The 21,394-nt window shown below is 38.5% G+C and overlaps 2 protein-coding genes across 2 annotated transcripts; both read right to left on the bottom strand.

The window, feature by feature from the left end:
* Positions 1–7,146: 7,146 nt before the first annotated feature.
* Smp_124900 (hypothetical protein) lies at positions 7,147–11,744 on the bottom strand (the record flags this gene model as incomplete). Its single annotated transcript, XM_018794118.1, has 2 exons — positions 7,147–7,482; positions 11,742–11,744. The coding sequence occupies 2 exons, from the start codon at positions 11,742–11,744 to the stop codon at positions 7,147–7,149; spliced, it is 339 nt and encodes a 112-aa protein (XP_018648563.1).
* A 256-nt stretch (positions 11,745–12,000) lies between these two features.
* Positions 12,001–13,220, bottom strand: Smp_124890 (hypothetical protein; the record flags this gene model as incomplete). The annotated part of the gene is made up of 3 exons (XM_018794117.1): positions 12,001–12,116; positions 12,320–12,491; positions 13,197–13,220. The coding sequence occupies 3 exons, from the start codon at positions 13,218–13,220 to the stop codon at positions 12,001–12,003; spliced, it is 312 nt and encodes a 103-aa protein (XP_018648562.1).
* Between the last annotated feature and the right edge of the window lie 8,174 nt (positions 13,221–21,394).

Genomic DNA, 21,394 nt, shown 5'->3' with positions numbered 1-21,394 from the left:
TAATGTATACAAACAATCAGGTTACAACCTAATGCAAGATTGATATCTGCGTCGTCGGATTTTAAGGTGAACCGACGTTACTGTCTAGTCTACAGAGTCATTGCAGTTGTGTTAATATGATAATCAGAAGTATTTGAATTGTAGTATAAACTAGTAATCCCAGGAATAACGCTGTAGCTGTAAATAATTCCCCAAAATCAATAGCACATTAAGTGTTCGACATTGGATGCTGACCATGTTGTTTAAGTGGACTTGTTTAACTGAAGGCTTTCGGTCATGCATCCGTACCAGATCACGTTTCAACACGGCGTGGGACACAGCTCCTACGTTTCATTAGCCAGCTTATAGAAAAGGTCCTCGATATATTGGTAACGAATCAAATATATCTTTCCTGCCTCTTCTCGTCTGACTTCTGATTTCTATCTGACTGGGAACGATCGAATATAGAAGGTGCTACTGGTAGCTAGTTGCAAAACTAGAACATCCGTTGCATCATCATTGGTGAGACCGACGTGATCTGGTACACCAAGTCAATATACTGTGAGTCTGTTCCATTTTGGAATATTATTATTGTTATTCTTTATTTGAATTTTATATATTGTGATATACTTTTTTTCGCGAATTTTTTTTCTCGGATATATTTTAATTAGACATTTTTCGTTATCTATATTACTATGACGGAACACTCTCCTAAGGTTCTTAAGTTTAAGTCTATTCCCCCTATTTCGATTCAGTTAACGCCATTTTGGCCCGACAATATCGAGTCCTGGTTCTGCTATGCAGAAGCCGATTTTTGCATGCACGGAATCACGGACTCGCGCACACGTTTCCTCGCGGTAGTTAAGGCGTTACCGCGCGAGTTTAACAGGTACGTAACACCTAGTATGTTTACTAGTGATGTTCCCGAACCTTACGAAACGATTAAACTATCGATTTTAAGACGCGGAGACCTAACTGATCGACAACGGTTAGACCAACTCCTTAACAATATCGACTTGCAACATGGTTCTGCGACGGACATGTTGCTTAGAATGAGAGAAGTCATCGGCCAACGAACTTTCGATGATGGCCTATTTAGACAACTTTTCTTGTCTAAACTCCCTCAACAGGTGCAGGCAGTGCTTGTTTCATTTCAAAGCAATGCCATAGATGAACTAGCTGCATCTGCCGATCGAACCTTGGAAATCACCAAATTTTCTAAGGTCGAGGTTTTTTTCCATCAAAGAAAAACCCCAATCGACCTCGACTGACATGGCCGAACTATGTCACACGCTTACAAGATATCTTGGAGTTCGTAATGACCGTAGTCGGTCAAAATCCCCACGTAGGAGCGTTTCACGTAAGAGATCTGTCTCTCGACCACGAGAGACAGACAACCCCGACTGGTGCTGGTATCACAACCAGTACGGTAAGTTTTCCAGAAACTGCAGGAAACCTTGCAATTATCCGACCCCAAAATCGAGTGACACGAAAAACAGTTCGGGAAACTTCCCAGCCGGCACGCGTTAACGGCAACCGTAGCCGGCGGACATAGCCGTCTGTTATATGTCACGGATGTGACTACGAAAGTTCGCTACCTCGTCGACACTGGTGCAGAAGTTAGCGTTCTTCCAGCAAATCCCGACGACAGACTTCGCGAGTCTGTTTTAAGTTTACAGGCGGCAAACGGAAAGCCGATCGCTACTTACTGTAAAAGGTACGTCTACCTTAGCGTGGGTTTACGCAAACCCATACACTGGATTTTCGTGGTTGCAGATGTCTCCATGCCAATCATTGGTATAGACCTGTTACAACACCACAATCTACTCATCGACACACGCTCACGAAGGTTAATAGATGGAAACACTAAACTATCTGTTTGCGTAACTCCTTGTTCTGGTTGCAGGTTATCCCCAGTCACGATTAAGCACACCATAGACCCCTCATACCAATCAGTACTCGACAAATACCCCGGGATATACCAATCGCAATCGAAATTACCTTGTGTAACCAGCAATGTTACACATCACATCTCGACTACAGGACCACCTGTATTTTCGAAAGCTCGAAGACTCGCTCCCGAGAAGCTTAGGTTAGCTAAAAACGAATTCGACCACATGATGGACCTAGGGATAATTCGACCATCGAATAGTCCATGGGCATCCCCATTGCACATGGTCCCTAAAAAGGACAGCAATGATTGGCGGCCAACTGGTGATTATCGGCGTCTGAATACTAAAACCATTCCCGATCGTTACCCGCTGCCTCATATTCACGATTTGACAGCTACCTTGAAAGGCACAACTGTCTTTTCATAAATCGACTTGGTTAAAGCTTATAACCAAATACCGATGGCACCTGACGACATTCCTAAAACCGCCATCATCACTCCTTTCGGTCTTTACGAATTTCTACGAATGCCTTTTGGTTTAAGAAATGAGGCTCAAACCTTCCAAAGGTTTATCGACGATGTCTTCCGAGGTCTCAACTTCGTACCTGCGTATGTTGATGACTGTCTCATAGCAAGTTCGGACAGAGAATCACATCTCCATCATCTGGACATCGTTTACAATCGACTCAAAAGGCATGGCATTACTGTCAACATTCAGAAATGCCAAATCGGGACTAACTCCTTGGACTTCTTAGGACACACTATTGATGCCCAAGGCATCCGACCCCTTAGGAGCAAAGTGGCGGCCATTCTGGATTACCCAGAACCGACCACGATCAAGCGCTTACGAACTTTTAACGGACTCGTAAGTTTCTATAGACGGTTCATACCCAAATGCGCATCCCTTATGAAACCGTTAACCGATCAGCTTCGTGGAAATGCGAAATCAATTAGTCTAGACGACATTGCCCAAAAAGCATTCTCCACAGTTAAGGAACACATCGCTAAAGCAACCCTGCTTGCTCATCAGGACACTCAGGCGCCCATTAGTATCGCAGTAGACGCATCCGACTCAGCAATCGGATGAGTCTTACAACAATGGGTTAACAACTCGTGGCAACCTTTAGGATTTTTCTCCAGACGGTTGCTAGACGCGGAATCTAGGTACAGCACGTTCGGTAGGGAACTCCTAGCTATGTACTGTGCTGTACGGCATTTCCAACATTCCATCAAAGGAAGAGAATTCACGCTTTTTACCGATCACAAACCTCTTACCTTCTCTTTAAATTCATCTTCAGACACGTACTCACCGCGAGCGTCTCGACAACTCGACTACATTTCGCAGTTTACTTCAGACATACAACACATTTCTGGTGCTAACAATGTAGTCGCAGACGCCTTGTCTCGAATTAGTTCCTTGAACAGTTTCCAAGGTCTCGACCTTCTTAAACTCGCTCAGCTTCAAAAAGAAGACATTGATCTTCAGCATGAGTTATCCTCGACAACTCTTAAACTACGTATTAAGCAGATGGGAACAGATAAGGAAACCTTACTCTGTGACACATCTACAGGTAGGGATCGTCCAATAGTACCAAAACATTATCGACGCAACGTCTTCAATACGTTGCACAATCTTTCTCACCCAGGTGCTCGTGCAACAGTCAAACTTATAGCCGAACGCTTTTGTTGGCCTGGCATGAATAAAGACGTGAGGGAGTGGGCACGCTCCTGTGTAAGCTGTCAGAAATCTAAGGTCATAAGACACAACAAATGTCCCTTAGGCTCTTTCAAAACCCCTGACGCTCGTTTCGACCACGTCCATCTAGATTTGGTAGGACCCTTACCCGACTCAAACGGATACTCATATCTCTTAACATGCGTAGACCGTTTTACTCGATGGCCAGAAGCAGTACCGATTAAGGACATTACTGCTGAAACCGTGGCCCGCGCTTTCGTCGGACGATGGGTAGCAAATTTCGGCTGCCCTTCAACCATCACTACAGACCGCGGACGCCAGTTCGAACCTGGACTTTTCCGTTGTCTGACCTCACTTTTAGGAATCACGCGCTTCCAAACGACCGCCTACCACCCACAAGCAAACGGGTTGGTAGAACGTTTTCATCGACAACTAAAAGCTTCATTATCAGCTTCAAACGTTTCACAGTGGACAGACGCTCTTCCACTCGTCTTGCTAGGTATCCGCAATGAAGTGAAAGCTGACACTGGATACACGGCATCTCAACTCGTTTACGGAACGACACTCCGACTCCAAGGAGAATTCGTGGATCCTTCAGCTTCTTCATTGAACATGGATCTAAACTCTTACACGAGTAGGCTTTCAAACGCTATGCGTTCAGTTAAACCTGCTCACACTCGACCTCAATCAACTGATGTTTTCGTTCAACCCGAATTACGACATAGTACACACATCTTCGTTCGTCGAGACTCACATCGACGACCCCTCGAATCAGCATATGAAGGACCCTTCAAAGTTCTTCAACGTGAACCTAAGTACTATGTAGTCGATAAGAACGGTACGAACGATAGCATCAGTATCGACCGACTCAAAGCAGCGTACTTAGAAGGAAACCCTAGCTACGTCGATTTTCCTTCTGTACAAGCAAACGACACAGCTACTACACTCGTAGTACCCTACACGACAGCCGACACACAACTTGATACTTCGTCAACGTCGATAGATAAACCTAAAACAACGCGTTCTGGAAGACGAGTAAGATTTCCAGAACATCTTAACGAATATTGCACGTAGGACATAAGCTTTATCTTGAATTACCCTTTCATAGTTTATTATAAAATTTTTTTTAATATGCTCATTTTTTTTATTTATATAAAAAAACAAAAAAACAAAACATTTTCTATCTTTTTTTGAGCGTATATATATATTTTTATATATAAAAAAAACCAAAAGAAAACCATTTTTTTCCGATCGCTTTTACGCTTTTTGTAAGTGTATTAGTTTATTCATTTTTTTCCCGCTCATCTTGTGTCCCTACGCAAGTACGAGTGTATTTTTGACATGCACTCACACGTTCTATTTTTCCTCTTTTCCAGGACGGCTGGAAAAGAACGACGAAGTTTCGCAAGGAACCGGAATTTTTCATTGTACTATATTTCTTTATTGCTATGTTGTACATTTTGGTCCCATAGTTTAAGGAAAGACGACCAGACGCTGCTAAACGAAGCAAGCTATCAGAAGGGTGTTTACCAACGACAAACTCGTTGGGTTTAAACTTCTGGCTGGTCACGTCTTAGGGGCATCACTACCTCACTAGGGGGGGAGTGATCTGTAGCTGTAAATAATTCCCCAAAATCAATAGCACATTAAGTGTTCGACATTGGATGCTGACCATGTTGTTTAAGTGGACTTGTTTAACTGAAGGCTTTCGGTCATGCATCCGTACCAGATCACGTTTCAACACGGCGTGGGACACAGCTCCTACGTTTCATTAGCCAGCTTATAGAAAAGGTCCTCGATATATTGGTAACGAATCAAATATATCTTTCCTGCCTCTTCTCGTCTGACTTCTGATTTCTATCTGACTGGGAACGATCGAATATAGAAGGTGCTACTGGTAGCTAGTTGCAAAACTAGAACATCCGTTGCATCATCAACGCAATTTAATCAAGAAGTACAAGATGAGCACAAACGAATGTATTGTATTTGGAATTCAAAATTACAACAGTCATCAATACAAAGAAGTCATTGATTTATTTAAACATCACAGTTAACTAATGATTATCCATAGCCGACCAGAATAATCATATGATTTATGGCGACTTGACGATCTTTTTCTCAATATCGAATTAGCTAAGTTTTCGGCGAAAGAAGTAATGAGTTTCCATACACGTTATTGTTTCTGCTCCTACTATGGACACAGTCTAATTGGAAAATAACAGACAGATTGTTGTGGTTTAGGGGACAAACAGCTTGTTTATGTATCCAGACACCATACTTTAATTGGTTTCTAATCAGCTGCTATTTAAAAGTGCCATATAAGTGTCTAGAGACTAATAAACCTGTGAAAAAAGTTCATGTACATAGCTAGAAACCTGTATTTATTGCAACTGAACCGTACTTGTATTTGGTGCTTCTGTTATTTTCAGTTGATCGTCGCATATAGCATTTGACTAAACTATTCATTTTCACATTCGGGTTTCATATTTAAAGTCAGAATTCTTTCCAGGTCTTCCTGATCTATCTGATTTGTCCTCATAGGTTTCCATTTACTAAACTTGGTTACCCAATCCCACAAAACGGATTATGTGACTTCTTTTGTGGTTTTGAAGTCCGACAACCTGTGACCATATGTTCTTCAGCCGAAGCTGGACTAAAGTCTAAAGACGAAAGAAAGCCATGAACCACTCGATAAATCAAGATCATATTTGTGGTTATCCTTTCGTCTTTCGCAGTTAAAAGTCGTATCCATTAATACAAATCGAATACATCCAATCACCAACACAAATACTTTCATCCTCTCTTCAGTGAACTTGTTACGGAAAACTGATAACCACTTTCACGCAACAAATTTTAACCTCTTTAATTCAGGTTCTAAGTGTGTAAAGATAATTTCGTAGTACAGCAGCATCTTTCCTGTACCTAACCTTTGCTTTCCAGCTTGTGGCATTCATTCTATTAGATACATAACACTAATGAAAATAGATGCCTACTGCGCCGTATAATCTATGATCTAAACCCCAATTCCTAGGTGAAGAACTTGAAATTAAAAGCGATCTGCAAGCCCAAAGTAAGTGTTTGTCTGCAAGTTCATAAGTTTTCGGCTTCTTCATGGTTCGAATTTTCCCTGAGACTGCAAGATAGCCTGGACTCAAACACTTTGTGATGACCTACTTTTACGACGAGAATGCGATTGGTGTAATGGGAACAATTATTATAACCAATTGTACCAGTGATTGTTTTACTGTACTTACTTGTTTAACCGTACCAAAAACACTTTTCGCTCCGTTGTCCATCTTGCTTGTGCGAACGCTCTTACGCTCTACCGTTTTACCTGTAATCTTTGGCACGTCTCGGTATTCTTTCGATACCACGAGATCGCCAATAAATATCTTATCTTGACCAATAACAGCTTTCTGGTTTTCGGCTTATCGAGGGATCCAAGTCGGTTTCTGGCACGTAATCTTATTGTAGTGGTGATCATAGTCAATCGCGACTCAACGCCATCCACAAGTTCATCAGCACATTTGCAAGCTATCAACAGCTCAGACCGCCGGCGACTAGAATCTTCGCACTAAGGTTATCTGATGACTTCAATCGTCCCCCGTTTGCTCTCAAAGATTTCTTCCATTTGTATTTTGTACCATCGTAATTCGGAAGCGGTTTGATCTTGAATTGATCTAAGCTCCTCTGTAAATCGACTTCCGTATTCGGCTTGTTTGAATACTTTGACCGCTTTTTCAACGTATAAACCACGTTCAACTAACTTTTCACGTTCATCGAGCAATCGAGATTGGAAATCTAACTGCCTTTTAAGACTGGGGATTTTGTTTTCCAAATCAGTTCGAAGTAGTGCCTCAGCCTCAAGGTCTTGATTCGTTTCTTCGAACCGTTTTTTTCTGAAACATGGTAGCCACTAAGGAGAGTCTGTTAAGCATCATGATCTTGTTTATACTTACTAAGTTCCATTTGAAGATTTTCTATTTTTCTCTGTAAGCTACAATCCTCTTGACCTCATCTGTAAGCTCTTGTTTTCATGTCATTCAACTCACCTCTTATATGCTTGGAATCTAGCTCGGTCGTTTTGTCTGGTCCTTCGTAAATCATGTAGTTTAGGGTGACCCATGTGGACTTGGTGGCACAATCGAAACCCACCCTCAACTTCCCTGGCTTTTTGAAGTTTCACACTGCATGATGAGATAAATACCAACAGGGTCGATACTCTGGCTGCAATTGTATTCCAGGGACTTTCTCCTCATGGCTCGTAGTAAAATTACTCTCAATACCTATAGTGTACCTGATGTGCGGACCGTCATCTTTCAACGACCTACGTCTCAAACTCTGTAGTCTACTGTCTGCTACTTCATAATTCACAACTCACATATTTGAATTCTTTTTCGATGGTATCGGAACTACGGAATGACCACTGTCGAAGCGCGTGTCTATTTTAACAATCTGTATAGCTGCCTTATCTTCTTCTGATACTGATTTATTACTTGAATAGACATCGGCAGACTCTACATCATAGAGCTTACATACTTGATATTCTAATGTCTGTAATTTACTGGTATGACTTACGACTCTTTTCCTAAAGTTCGGGCATGATGCAGGTCCAAACACAGTCCACCCCAGCAACGTTTTCACAGCGTACGGGTTTTTCCTTCCACCCAACCACTGTTCAAACACCCATTGGGCTTCCGGGACGTCGCAACCAATCAGCAGTAAGACTTCTCCAGAAACTAGACTATCTAATAACACATCACCTAAATGCGGCCACTTAACTAGGCTGTTCATTACCGACTTCGTTGTCCTATGCCCTGGTATACGTGACACAATCAGAGCTCCTTCAACTATAACGTGTTCAGACTGATCTAAAGAATACATCTCAAAAGGCGCCTTCGTGGCCTCTGTTGTTCTATTACCACCTACAGTCTAAACTCCCACTGATGCTTGGTCTTCCTTCAGCCCGAGCGATCTCAAACAATCTAACCCTATCAATGTTACATCAGAACCATTATCCAAAGGAGCGCAACCCACAATATCAGCGTTTCCCGATATTAACCGTACGGGGATCATTCCTAAACACACATGACTTGTTGGTGACTTAGTTAATCCAAAACAGTTTTCCGTACCAGGTTTATCCTTTGATATGTTGGCTGTATAACCATTGTGCAACAATGAGTGATTTTTCTTCGTACACCTGTCAACGGTACGGCGCTTCGTAAGTCTGAATTCATTAGCTTTATGTCCTTGCTTAAGACACACAAAGCCGATACTCTTGCTCTTTATGTGAGACCATCGATGTTTCATTGTAAGCACTGAAAACCGTGGGCATTTTTAAACGGCGTGGTGGTCAGAACACATATTACACTTAGTTCCTAAGGTCGAAATATTCCACTTACCCGATAGCGAATGGCAATTCGTCTTCATGTTATATCCCTTTGTTCGACGGTCCGCCAAGCGTCCAAATCTACTAGCAGCCACTCTTGTACGGGCTGTTATAAAATGGGTGAACTCGGCAAACGTCGACTCTCTATCGTCTTCCGTCAACCTGTCCACCAGTTCCGCCCACTGAACTTGCATGGGTTGAGGCAAAAGCCTCCCTAATCTATTTAGGGTGACTGGAGAATTGAAATCTGCAGTGTAACTCATCTGTCCCAAAACTATAGCGCAATTTTCCATTCTTATAGCCAAGTTCGATAACTGTTCTGCATTATTACAATCAAAATTTACAGTATTGAATAAGTCTCCAAAAGTTTCTCGGGTTATTACATGAGTCTGTCCAAACAAAAGTTTCAGAATTTCTCTGGCTTCCATCGAGACAAAAACTTCAATAGCTGCTTTTGCCTTGCCTTTACAGTCATGTATCAAGTTAAGCAAACATTGACTATCATCAATGACTCTTGACGCGACATAGGTCTCAAACTGTCCTATAAACTTCCAGTACTCTTTTGGTTGTCCATCAAAATAGTTTATTACATCTTCGGTAATTCTAGAACTACCGCAGGCACTATAGGTATTACACACTGTCCTGATACCTCAAGTCTACGCTTCTTATCTAAACTAAGATTTTTTACTTCATCTGCTATTGAATAACAACTAGAGTCACTACCATGATAATTTACCCTATGTGAGGCTGAACCATGAGAGAGCATCCAAAGAATCAACTTATCAGAAATCAACTAAGTTGGTTCTCCTAACACAAACAGATATGCGAAGTACAGTAAATTCAACTTAACATTTCAGAAATATTCTAACTAAAATAACTACATTTGTGGTGGATTCCAGCAAAAGAGCTTGTTTAAAATATAACAATACGCAGAATTACCAGTGGTATAGCAAAGAGAACTAGCACCACAAACCTAAATGTCTATGTATGAGCAAAGCAAAAGGCAACAAGTTACAGTTACAATAATAATGGTACACTAAATGACAAAATGATGACAGTTGTTTTGAAATGAATACTACTTGTAAGCTGCTCTCTAAGACAACAACCATAAATAAGTTCACTTGATTAGCAAGGGTTCCTATGTACGTGGTGGTACCAATGGCGTAATGAGAAAGATGAAATCCGGTAGCATTATTCAATAATAATCCGTGTCAAAACTCCAACGTAGTGTAGAATGGCCTAAAAGGATGTTATAACACTATTATGATCTTCAATCAAAGGCTGTGCTCAACAAAGCAGAAGAACAGAAAGTGGAGATAGCGTTTATTCTTAATAATCGTGGTAGTGTGTGTGTATAACCAAACAATTGTATCCGTTTCTTCACTATTGATACAGAGAAACAATAGATATTCAATATAAACGTGATGATATATAAAGTGTGTCCTTATGAAAATTGAGGATGCAACGGATATTCTAGTTTTACAACTGGATACCAGTAGCACCTTCTATGTTTGATCGTTCCCAGTCAGATAGAAATCAGAAGTCAGACGAGAAGAGGCAGGAAAGATATATTTGATTCGTTACCAATATATCGAGGACCTTTTCTATAAGCTGGCTAATGAAACGTAGGAGCTGTGTCCCACGCTGTGTTGAAACGTGATCTGGTGCGGATGCATGACCGAAAGCCTTCAGCTAAACAAGTCCACTTAAACAACGTGGTCAGCATCCAATGTCGAACACTTAATGAGCTATTGATTTTGGGGAATTATTTACAGCTACAAAATCATTGAATATACATGTCACAACACATTCACTCATTTCTCAGATCCATATGGCAGTTATTACTCAAGAAAGACAGTGAAGATAAACAAGTAACTCTTTCAGGCTTCATGTATGTTTAATTAGCGTTTTCTTCCATCGTAGACTATGAAGAATGTAGGAACAGGAAAAAAGGGATGTTGTAACGGTTCATCAATTTCTGTACTGAATCACATCGAAGAAATAAAATACTTGGACTTTACATGACATCTATTATTTCAGATGTTTCTTCACTCAAATGACATAAGCATTCGAATATACTCTATCCATGTAGTCGCAATGAATGAATAAATGAAAAACTGAACTCATACTCTATCGGATGAGTGTTTATACGCCTTACCTAAATTATACCATCCGACAATCTTCTAAAACGCTTGACTGTGTGAACATATGGCTATATAGTCAGTAATATTATGATCTGTGTTAAATCATCTTGTAATAGTTCACTTACATTTGAGTTGTGTTTATGACTCATGAAAAACTGTGATATATAATGACAGATTTAGGTCACACTACGTAAATGTGTGGTAGTGAATACATAGATCTTACTATCACCAATGAACACTTACAAACATATAGAAACAGGATAACAGGTCTTTATGATTGAGGAGAACATGTGCAAGCTGCAATCAGTTTCATTGTGAATAAACCTGAATAATAAATTCACTTAATTTTCATTACTTCATTGCCATGCGTTTACAACCTAACATGAGTTAGAGAAGAAGTACGAGTAATCTCATATTCTCACATTACATCTATCTCGATTTTATCGACTTGTCAACTCTATGGAAAATCCTCAGTCCTCTGCTTATTCTAAATAACATTGCATCTGCTGTCCATTTCAACGTGAGGCTTACCATCTATGTCGTTTCCAATCCTCAAGCTTACTTGTATTGTGTATTTTCGACATCACTTGCATTTAAGATAAATAAGATTAAGTCAAACGTAGAAAAATTATTTTATCCCACCATCCTCGTCACGATTTGTTTTGAGAATTTATATCTATATAACCGTTAATTACTTGTCAGATATTGTTCACTGATAAAACAAGTTTTCACATTGTAATCGTCTGGATTTCCAGAGAAAATACAAATGTCAAATTAATACAAGCCAACTTCATGATATCTCAAATACTCAGTACTAAGTGATGTAGAAAGGAACATTGGTCAAAAGAAAGCTTGGATTAAAAAAGTCTGTTTATTTTATGACATCTAATAAAATTTCAAGTCAATATCTGCGACTTCTCGAATTTTTTGAACCGAGACCAACAGCGAGTCCGAGACCGAACAGCGCAGCCGCTCCCAAAACTACACCCCCTACAACAGCCAAGCCTGTCATACAACCTAAAATCAAAAAGAATAAAAACCAATTAACTAATCGGCCGAACTGTCGTATCAAACTGAACAGAATTCTAGATCAACCATTAAAGCACATTCATTAATATGTAAACGTGGATATTGTGAGTAAATGAATCTCCTGGATATGTCAAGCCTAGGTCATCCGGGACATAGTTTTACAACATGAGTTTAACAAAAAATTCAGATACCGTCTATAACATGTTCGGTTTCTTGTCTTGATGATCTTATTTTCGATTTGCCATCACAACACGGGAGTGATAATTGGTGAAGACCTCCAACGATATTTTTGATTCCATCGTCTTCTTTTAACGTCTCTTCTTCCAACTCGTCATCATAGTAGGAGAGCGATGAAGGCCATTTCTGTAAAAAATGTGTAGGATTAATTTTTCTAAATATTAGTTTCAGCTACACGAACCCTGAATGTTTTTGGTTGAAAAGGTAAAATACTTCACTTTATTGATTCCATAGTGTTATCTCAGTACTTGACTGAGCCTTAACTTTACCATAGTGTGAATCAATTCCAGCAATTGTGACAGACACACTTGTTTCGATACTGTCTTATGATGTGTTTACTGACAATTTGGTTGCATGTCACTTAAAGGCTTTGGTACCTCACCTAACATCCTGCTAAAATATCGGTCGATTAATCGGACGACATAGCCATTGTCTTAAGCTCTCATATGAATGGAAACCATAACAGATACATCGGATGTCCATCTCCTCATGAAAACTCATGGTTAACATACCAAAGCAAATTTTACTTCATTTCTAGGGTACAAAGCATGGGTATCATCTAATGACCTATTTTGGGAAGTCCAATATAATTTCGACTAGATTGTCTAGAGGAACATTAATGGTGCAGAATCTGCAATTATAATATGACTATTATATATTCGGAACTCATATATTGAGATAGTATTAGTCTACTTATCATAGACCGTTAGTTGACGGAATGGAATTGAATTCTATGTACTTATACACTATTTTATGTTTTAGGAAATCATGTTTACGATCCTATTACGACAATAATATTGTGAAGCTAATACTATCAATAGAGAAACTCACCTTTTCAAAGCACTTGCGACACATTTCTGCAACTTTCTAAAGAACCACAACTGACTGATTATTTATAGTTTACTCTGTCGCTTATGTGTGCATGTAAGTTTTTATCAACAACTTGTCGTCTCAAGCTAATCCAGATTGATCAATTATGGTTGACATTATTGGTTGACATTAGAATCACGGCTCGTATTATCCCCTACCACCCTTGCTTTCGAAAATGAAGCATGTGAAAAAAATTTAGCAATTGGTGACTGGTGAATTTGTTTTTGAAAATGTGTGCTCAAGTGCAAATGAACAAATATTTTGTCACCTGTAATAATTTTTTAATTGGTTGTAAATGGTGCAGCTTTGTAATTTGATTCGTTCAAATCGAACTAGAATAAAGTGCTTTTATTGGATGTAAGAATTGACATTTTTACATCCGATTATTATTTACAATAATTAACTATTTTCGCATTGTTCCATCTGAGTTTTGTAAAAAATTTTAACTTCGAAAAAAACAAAAACAAATCCTTTTAATTACCCTGCTATACTGCTGTTAGTGAATGTATATCGGGATAATTTCTTTTTATGAAATAGAAATGCAACTAAAGTTATCAGTTATCGTGACAAGAGTAATAATAATGTGTAGATCATCGAAAGATAATTTGTGAATAAACTGACAGCTGTTATTAATAGTTGATAATGGTGATTATTGAATTTCAAAGGTAGTCAAATGTTTAATACTGATACGTCTTGTAATTGAACGCTATATGCGGATCCTAAGCTAGTTTCATAACCCCCGAGCTAGAACTATACAGAGACTTGAAGACGAGAGAAAAGGCACAAAATATGTGGGAAGCACTTTACTCCAAGGTTCGTTTCATGTACAGAAAATATAGGATTTTTATGGTATTTTAAAGTCCTTGGGTTTTTACTGAAAGTTCTGAAAATATCTAAGATTATATGAAACCAACGAAGTCTATCTATGGGAAACTCTAGTGAAGTGGCCAACTATCAAGTTTCCACAGCTGGGTCCCAATTAGTCGAAAGCGAAACTTAATCATATCACTGCGTATCCGCGATCTCAGACGCGGTACTCTCTGAATTAAAATGATGTTTTAATACCTTTGTTTATTCTACCTCACTGTTAACATGTTTAACAGAATTCTATTAATACTATTATTGTAATTATTATCATCTTGAAATATAAGTATATACATTTGCGATCGTACATCTTTGAAAATGAATTGACCGAAAATAGAACGTTTCGCTGAACCAATCTTTCTTATTTTATGTTTCAATGGGTATATTTGTTATAGAATACTCCTCAACAATGTAGTTTTTTTTCAGTTTTCTATGAGTAATATTTTGAACGATAATTTAATTCGATTGCAAAACAGTGGTATCCAAGTGTCTGATTTCATGTTACAGACAGCCTATTTTTAATAACAAACATTATTCACTTGACGTTAATTTTAACACAATGGTATCTATGTGTCTGAATTCTCTTCATAAACTGTTGATTTTCTATGATAAACATCATTCACTTGACATTAGTCAGTCAGTTCATAATGTCTGTACTGAATGAAAACTTCTTCAAATATAAATTACTTGGTAAAGAAATTAAACTGATATTTAGGAAAATGTAACGTAATTTTTAATTCATACAGCTTAACTACATTATTACCCATAATAATAATAATAATAATAATAATAATAATAATAACTGTAATAATACAAAAAAGCTATATTCGTAAAGAGAATCAAATTGCATGAAATATGAAAAAAAGCATAATATCATGTAGAGACCATGCTATGCAGTATTATATTCCGTCCGATTGATAATATTACCCTGTGTTTTTTCATATTAGACATCAACTCACCTTGAAAGCGAACGAAGCACAGTCCTTTATAGGACCATTCAACAAACTGATTAAATGATCTTCGACAGACATTACTTACTTACTTACTTACTTACTTACTTACTTACCTACTTACTTACTTACTTACCTACTTACTTACTTACCTACTTACTTACTTACTTACCTACTTACTTACCTACTTACTTACTTACTTACTTACTTACTTACTTACTTACTTACCTACTTACTTACCTACTTACTTACTTACTTACTTACTTACTTACTTACTTACTTACTTACTTACTTACTTACTTACTTACTTACTTACTTACTTACTTACTTACTTACACGTGTTACCCTTCGTGGAGGAGCATAGGCCACCAACCAGCATTCTCCATCCAACCCTATCCTGGGCAATACTTTCCAGTTCTTTCCAGTTGTTATTCATCCTTTTCATATCTGCTTCTATTTTCCGGCGTGATGTGTTTTTTTGGGCTTCCTCTTTTCCGCTTACCTTCCGGATTCCAAATTAGGGCATGTCTCATGATGCAGTTTTGTGATTTCCTCAAAGCATGTCCTATCCACTTCCGACGTCGTTCCCCAATCTCCTTTTCAGCTGGAAGCTGGTTTGTCTTCTCCCATAAAACGATGTTGCTGATGGTATCCAGCTAGTGAATGTTGAGTATTTTGTGTCGACAACTGTTTATAAATACTCGTACCTTCTTGACGATGGATGTAGTAATTCTCCATGTTTCAGCTCCGTACAGTAGAACTAACTTTCTTGACGTTCGTATTGAAGATTCTCACTTTGAAATTAGTTGACAGTTGTTTTGACTTCCATATGTTCTTCAATTGTAGAAATGCTGCCCTTGCTTTGCCAATCCTCGCCTTTACATCTGCATCAGATCCTCCTTGTTCATCAATGATGATTTCCAGGTACGCGAATGTCTTCACATCTTCCAGAGTTTCTCCATTAAGTGTGACTGGGTTGGTGTTCTCCGTGTTATATTTGTAAATCTTGCTTTTTCCTTCGTGTAGGTCGAGGCCTATTGATGTAGAGACTGCTGCTACATTTGTTGTCTTCCTCTGTATATGTTCGTAAGTATGGGATAGGAAGGCTAGGTCATCTTCGAAGTCCAAATCGTCTAATCGATTCTGAGATGTCCATTGTATTCCGTGCTTCCTCTCAGATGTCGAGGTCTTCATAATCCAGTCAATCACCAGAAGAAAGAGGAAGGTGAAGAGTAGACAGCCTTGTCTGACTCCGGTCTTTACTGGAGATTGATCTGTCAGCTGTCCTCCATGCATCACTTTGCACAGTAGTCCGTCGAATGAGTTCTGGATAATGTTGACAATCTTCTCAGGAACTCCATAGTGTCAAAGAAGCCTCCATAATGTTCTCCCGTTTACACTGTCAAACGCCTTCTCATAGTCAATGAAGTTGATGCATAGTGACGAGTTACACTCAACTGATTGTTCCACGATGATCCGTAGTGTCGCAATTTGGTCTGTACACGACCGATCCTTACGAAATCCAGCCTGTTGATCTCGAAGTTGGGCGTCTACTGTGTCTTTCATCCGGTTCAGCAACACTCTATTGAAAAATTTTCCTGGTACTTTCAACAGTGTGATGCCACTGTAGTTCTCACATTTGCTCAGATCTTCTTTTTTTGATATTTTGATGAGGTGTCATCCTTTCCAGTCCGTTGGCACTTGTTCCTCCTCCCAAATCTTCTTGAATAGAAGGTGAAGCATTTTTGCATTTAGTTCAATGTCTGACTTCAGTGCTTCAGCTGGTATATTGTCAGGTCCTGCTGCTTTCCCATTCTTCATTTGTCTGATTGTCATCTTGATTTCTTCGATCGTTGGTGGAGTGCCAGCTATAGGAAGGTCTGTGTACTGCCTCGATGTCAGATGGATTCAATGGGGTTGATCTATTCAACAGCTCCTCGAAGTATTCTACCCATTTTTCCTCTGTTCTTGAATCTCTGTGATTGTCTTTCCCTCTTTGTCTTTGACTGGTCTCTCCGGTTTGCTATATCTCCCTGCCAATTTCTTCTTTGTATCATATAGTTGTTTCATATTCCTTTCTCTTGCAGCTTTTTCAGTTGTTGTTGCTAGTTGTCCCATGTATTTCTGCTTGTCGGCTTCGCTGCTCTTCTTCACTTGCTTGTTTTCTTCTGCGTAGTCTGCTTGTGCTTTAACTTTTTCTACTCGTGTTCGACTGTTGTTAATTGCAATTTTCCTGTTCTTACTCTCCTCAATCTTGTCCAGGGTTCCCATAGAGATAAATTCCTTATGATGGTGCTTCTTGCTACCCATAACCTCCTGACACGTTGAAGTTAATGCCTCTTCGATCCCTTTCCAGTTGTCCTCCATCGTAGTTTCTTGTTGTTTCAGTAGATCCTGTAAAGCTTGGAACCTGTTGTTGGGAGTTATCCTGAATTGGTTTAGTTTGTCAGTTTCTCGAAGGAAGGTTTTATTGAACCTTCGTAGTGCTGTTTGTCCAGTTGTCCAGTGTTTCTTTAGCTTCAGTCTGATCTTGGCCACAACCAGGTGGTGATCTGAAGCTATGTCAGCTCCTCTCCGGGTTCTCACATCTTCCATTGATCTTCGGAATTTTTTGTTGATACAGATGTGATCTATCTGGTTCTCTGTGGTTTGGTCCGGTGAGATCCATGTAGCTTTGTGTATGCGCTTGTGTGGGAATATTGTGCCACCTATAACCAATTTGTTGAATGCACATAGGTTTGCAAGTCTCTCCCCATTTTCATTTCTTTCTCCTAGTCCATGTCGTCTGACAATATCTTCATATCCTGTGTTGTCCACTCCAACTTTAGCATTTAGATCTCCCATCAGGATGGTGAGGTCATTTCTTGGGCACTTCGCTTTGATTGATTGAAGCCTCGAAAAGAACTGATCTTTAATGTCTTCGTTGCCACCTTTTGTGGGTGCATAGCATTGGATAACATTCATTGTGATCCCCTCCTTCTTTGTTTTGAATGATGCTTTGATTATCATGGATCCGTGAGATTCGCATCCTACAAATGCATTTCGTGCTTCTCTGGATAGCATTAGAGCAACTCCGTGAGTGTGTGGAGCATTTTCCTCTTCGTGACCGTAGTACAGCAGCATCTTTCCTGTACCTAACCTTTGCTTTCCAGCTTGTGTCCAATGAGTTTCGCTGATTCCAAGTACTACCAATTTGTATCTCCTAATTTTCATTGCTATATGACTGTTATTCCCGGTCTCCCACATTGTCTGGACGTTCCATGTACCTATTAAAAGTGTTGCTCTGGTTGTTAGAAGGGGCGTCCGCCTCGTGACTTCCTAAAAATCTTGGCTTTCATCCCGTGGCGTCATAATTATTCCTTCAACTCCCAGGGCAGAGTTTAGATGGTTTGAATAGATTTTTCTGGTTAGCGTTTGTATAGCGAGTTAGTTTTCTACGGGATGGGGTCGCTAACCCTTCTCTCAACCCTCCTCCTTTACCCGAGCTTGGGACCGGCAGTAACTCTAGAAGATCTACAGGCAGAGTTTTCGACAAACATACTTGTGTCAAATAAAGTATTAACATCGGTATATACACTTATTTTACACTTACGTACTACCTTTTTTATTAAATGCATTTCATCTACAGTATGGAAAAAAGATTCGGTTGACTTGCCTAATAATGAGTGTGAAGTTGAATTATTGTGTGGTGTATACATTTGTGATTAGGAATTTTACTATACAAGTTGACTTATTTACGATGTATGTATATATAGACTTATATAAACCAGTAGTAAGTTGATATGATCTTCGCAGCTGATTTATTTTAAGAAGTTGACATATATGTCAGCAAATAAGAATTATTTGATGATACGACCTGTTTGAAACATATTCATTATTTGTCTGATATGAATGCCATGTTTTCATTCATACACACGTTACTATTAGTATTTCATAAAGAATGCAATAGTTCTGATCAATCATTTAGGAAATATTCATTAGATATGTGATAAATCTTTTAGAATATATTTACCCTTGACTGATTATTAAATGTACTAATGAAAAATCACGATCATCAACAATTTCACTATCGAAGCTTATCCGAAAAGTTTTAATATTTAATCTGAAACGTATATAATTAGCGGGTGTTCATGACCTAGTTAATTCTGAATAAGGTATTTTTGGTATATTCACATGGATGCACGTTGGTGTTTAAAATATGATTTGTAATGTGAATGAGTCGTTTACTTTATCTGTTTATCATTAATGAATGCAATTCCAAGACAAGCAATTGTTCCTATGATTTTAACGTGGTGAACAGTTGTAGTTCAGATAGATGATCTAGACAGATTTTCGTTCTCTGACTCAACTCACAGGATAAAAAGCTTGCCAAGATATTGTAACTTAGATAACAGATTTCCTTTGACTAACTCTAGCTGTATTCACCCGTATCCTCAGTGACATGCATATAAGAAAAATATGGAGTATTATTTAAAAGGACCTCAAATCAAACACCGAATAATTCGACAGTGAGTAGCTTCGCATTACCAAAGGGGTCAGAATTTAATTCGTTTCAAAAGTGTTTTACTAGTGTTGAGTGAATTTCATGTTGACTGAGTCTGACAAAATTTGTCAGTTTTTAGAGTTAAAAAAGTCATACATGACATTCCTTGTTGCATATGTAATTCCAGAAACATTGGCTTTTATGCTTCTCATACAATCGAATTAATTTATGTTCTACAGATTACTGGTAGTGAAAATTGAACAACCAGGTTTCCTTTACTAATATTTAGTTGAGCAGATTAGATTTATTAGACGGATTTCATTAGGCTCTTATTATTATTAAGTAACGTATACTTACTAAGTATTTATGATGACCTAGTCAAAACTAATAATTTTTTCAGAATTTTTCATTCACTAATAAAACAGACAAACATAAAACTTGATTAAATTTCAGTTTCAATTCAAGTTTCGCTAATCGTATATACATTCGAGTGAATTTAAATGTTTAATTTTTTGTTTAAGTGGGTCAGCTTAGTGGTCGGTTCCAATTGTACTAAGAGTGGATTGACAACCTTCCTAGAATAATAAAATTTATCGGTTTATACATCATCATAAATCTCCTTCCTTTTAAACAATTGGAGCTCGCCTGATCAATGACATCCATTCATACATGTATTTGGGATAATTTGAAACACGTGTAATTTGTTGTTGATACATCACTTAGCAGTGTATTTACATACGACCAATATTTCATGGAATTGACTCATTTCACCACAGTTTAGTGACTTCAAATAATTTTCGTTGTATTTTGGTCATGTCGTCACATATTGTTTACTGCGATCTAGTTTTCTGTACATTCAGTGTTTTATAAGATATTGAATGGCGAGTTGATGAGAGTTATTTCATTCCACCAGATTTTACCAAAAAACTCACATTCTACTGAATACATCACTGAATGTCAATTCTAAGATTACGAGTAAAACGCTGTATATTACGATAATAATTACAGTATTACATTTACTAAATCTTAACTTATATAAGCGCTGTTTTTGGAGCTTCGTAGATTTTTTAAAGTCTCTTTCGTCAGGTCATGGGCTGTCTCATTGGTTTAACTGTCTAGGTTGAAAAATTACCAAATAACCAATTGAACCAACAGATCTCAGACGGGGTAGAGAAACTTGAAATTGGAACAGCCTTTACGATCGCAACGACTGTTGTTGTTCAGCACAATAGGTATAGATTTAAAAATCAGACCCTTATCACCCCTCCCGAAGAAACATGATCAACGAAAATACTCTGATAGGTGGAACGATAACTGGTCCATCTGGATTAGCTTGAGACGACAAGTTGTTGATAAAAACTTACATGCACACATAAGCAACAGAGTAAACTATAAATAATCAGTCAGTTGTGGTTCTTTAGAAAGTTGCAGAAATGTGTCGCAAGTGCTTTGAAAAGGTGAGTTTCTCTATTGATAGTATTAGCTTCACAATATTATTGTCGTAATAGGATCGTAAACATGATTTCCTAAAACATAAAATAGTGTATAAGTACATAGAATTCAATTCCATTCCGTCAACTAACGGTCTATGATAAGTAGACTAATACTATCTCAATATATGAGTTCCGAATATATAATAGTCATATTATAATTGCAGATTCTGCACCATTAATGTTCCTCTAGACAATCTAGTCGAAATTATATTGGACTTCCCAAAATAGGTCATTAGATGATACCCATGCCAAATGTTAGAACACCGTCATACTTATCGCAGGCCAACAATCGTATTGTTTCTTGATATCAGGGCGGCCTTCGATTCGTTGGACAGGACTGTTCTCTGGGATTGTCTATTGAAGAAGGGT

Source organism: Schistosoma mansoni, chromosome 1 (assembly GCF_000237925.1).
Source record: "Schistosoma mansoni strain Puerto Rico chromosome 1, complete genome".
Taxonomy (NCBI): domain Eukaryota; kingdom Metazoa; phylum Platyhelminthes; class Trematoda; order Strigeidida; family Schistosomatidae; genus Schistosoma; species Schistosoma mansoni.
This window is presented reverse-complemented; position numbering and strand designations above follow the sequence as displayed.